The 1,615-nt window shown below is 54.1% G+C and overlaps 1 protein-coding gene across 1 annotated transcript; it reads right to left on the bottom strand.

Annotated features, from left to right (window-relative positions):
* Positions 1 to 260: 260 nt before the first annotated feature.
* Positions 261 to 1,612, bottom strand: LOC105311078 (ubiquitin domain-containing protein UBFD1-like; the record flags this gene model as incomplete). The annotated part of the gene is made up of 2 exons (XM_011387115.1): positions 261 to 568; positions 1,444 to 1,612. Coding segments are annotated over 2 exons (462 nt in total), but the record flags the coding sequence as incomplete, so codon positions are not given.
* Positions 1,613 to 1,615: the final 3 nt, after the last annotated feature.

Raw genomic sequence — 1,615 nt, forward strand, 5'->3', positions numbered from 1 at the left:
GTGCCGAAAAACAAACGTGAGCACTGACATGACGTGGAGTTAATTCTAGCGATGGCGCTTTTCCACGGCAGGAAACGCGGGAGCGACGTGAGTCTGACTCTGCAGCTGCCTTCGCAAAGGCCTTATCCTAAAGTAGATAGACTTGAGACACACTGACCCGCCAGATGAGACAAAGCTGCAAATCTCAGGTAGTTGTCACCTCCACTCAACAGCCAGCCGCACCCAACTGCTGCCATAAATTTCCATCATGGGCCCTGTCCGAAAAGGAGCTTATTCTAGGGAGGGAGGACACACAAGGCCAAGGCTCCGCAGGACCAAGCCCGCAGCGTCTTGGGCCTGACGGCCGCGTGCGGACTCACCTTCTGTCTGCACAGTGGCTCCTTCTTGTTCTCCTCGGCCTTCGCGTCCTGCTGCGCGGCGTCTTTGGGCGTGTTCACTGCTAAGACATCATTTATCGTGGAGCCAACCACCATGATCTTGGCTCCGCTGGTCACTCTGATTTCCCTCAACGTCTTCTCCTCAGGGACGAGTCCCTTATACATGACCTTCTGCATGGCCGGCGGGAGACCTTGGGAAAAGGCAGCAGACAGTGAGAAGGAACGAAGGCTGTACCTGGCCCAGAGCCCTTTGGCAAACGGACCCCGAAGTGAATACTGCTCGCCCACTTTTGTTTATGCGCCCAGGCAATTCCCAACCTGACTCGGCCTCAGTTTCCAGAACTCTGAACAGTGATCACACTAGTTCCTCCTGTAAGAACTTATTTTAAAGATTAAGAGATAGGACAGAGAGTGCAGCTCAATGCTGGGTATTCAATAACTACTTAACAAACATTAGCCGACGTTCATTCCAAGTTGTTCCTCAAGCTTCCAATTGCTCAAACCTTAAGTCCACAGACCTTAAGGATACAGAAACCATTAAGAACCAAATCTCTGTTTTTATGGAGTTTATAAGCTGCAAAGAAATACGCCAAAAAAAATCGCTTCGCAGAGCAAAGTACTATAAATGAAAATTAAGGGACACGAGCATCTGTGCAGGGGCCAACATGACGGTCAAAAGCAGTTTTCCCTAAATTCCTCTATGAGAATTATCTGACACATTTGCTGAAAATAAAATCCCGGCCACATTCCAGACCCACTGAATCAAAATCTCCAGAAAGAAGGACCTGGGGGCTGTTAGTCCATCGAGTGCCCACGGTAGTTTTTATCAGAGATGCTTGGGCAGCACTGATTAACCGCTTGGGCCTACGAGTCAGACTCCAGCCTCAATCCCCGCTCGGTGATCTTGGGTCTCATTCTGCTCGCTGAATGATGGGCACCCTAGGACCCACTTCGGAGGGCTGCCGCAAGGGGAGCGGCCGGCGCGGGGCCCCGCACAGTGCGAGCGCCAGGAGCCGGCAGGCGCGGGGGGCCTGCGGGCTGTGGCTGGCAGTGCAGCGGGCAGTACCTGTGATCGAGTGAATCTTCTGCTTCAGCTCGGAGCCTGTGCTGTCCAGCGGGAACTTCACGTCGTGCTTGGTCTTGTTCCAGATGATCTTCAGGTCCACCAGCTCCCGGCCCGCGCCGCCGCCCGCGTCCTCGCCGTTGCTGACCGAGGCCTGGCCGGCGGGGTCGCCAGG

This window comes from Pteropus vampyrus, unplaced genomic scaffold (genome assembly GCF_000151845.1).
Source record: "Pteropus vampyrus isolate Shadow unplaced genomic scaffold, Pvam_2.0 Scaffold24021, whole genome shotgun sequence".
NCBI classification, from domain to species: domain Eukaryota; kingdom Metazoa; phylum Chordata; class Mammalia; order Chiroptera; family Pteropodidae; genus Pteropus; species Pteropus vampyrus.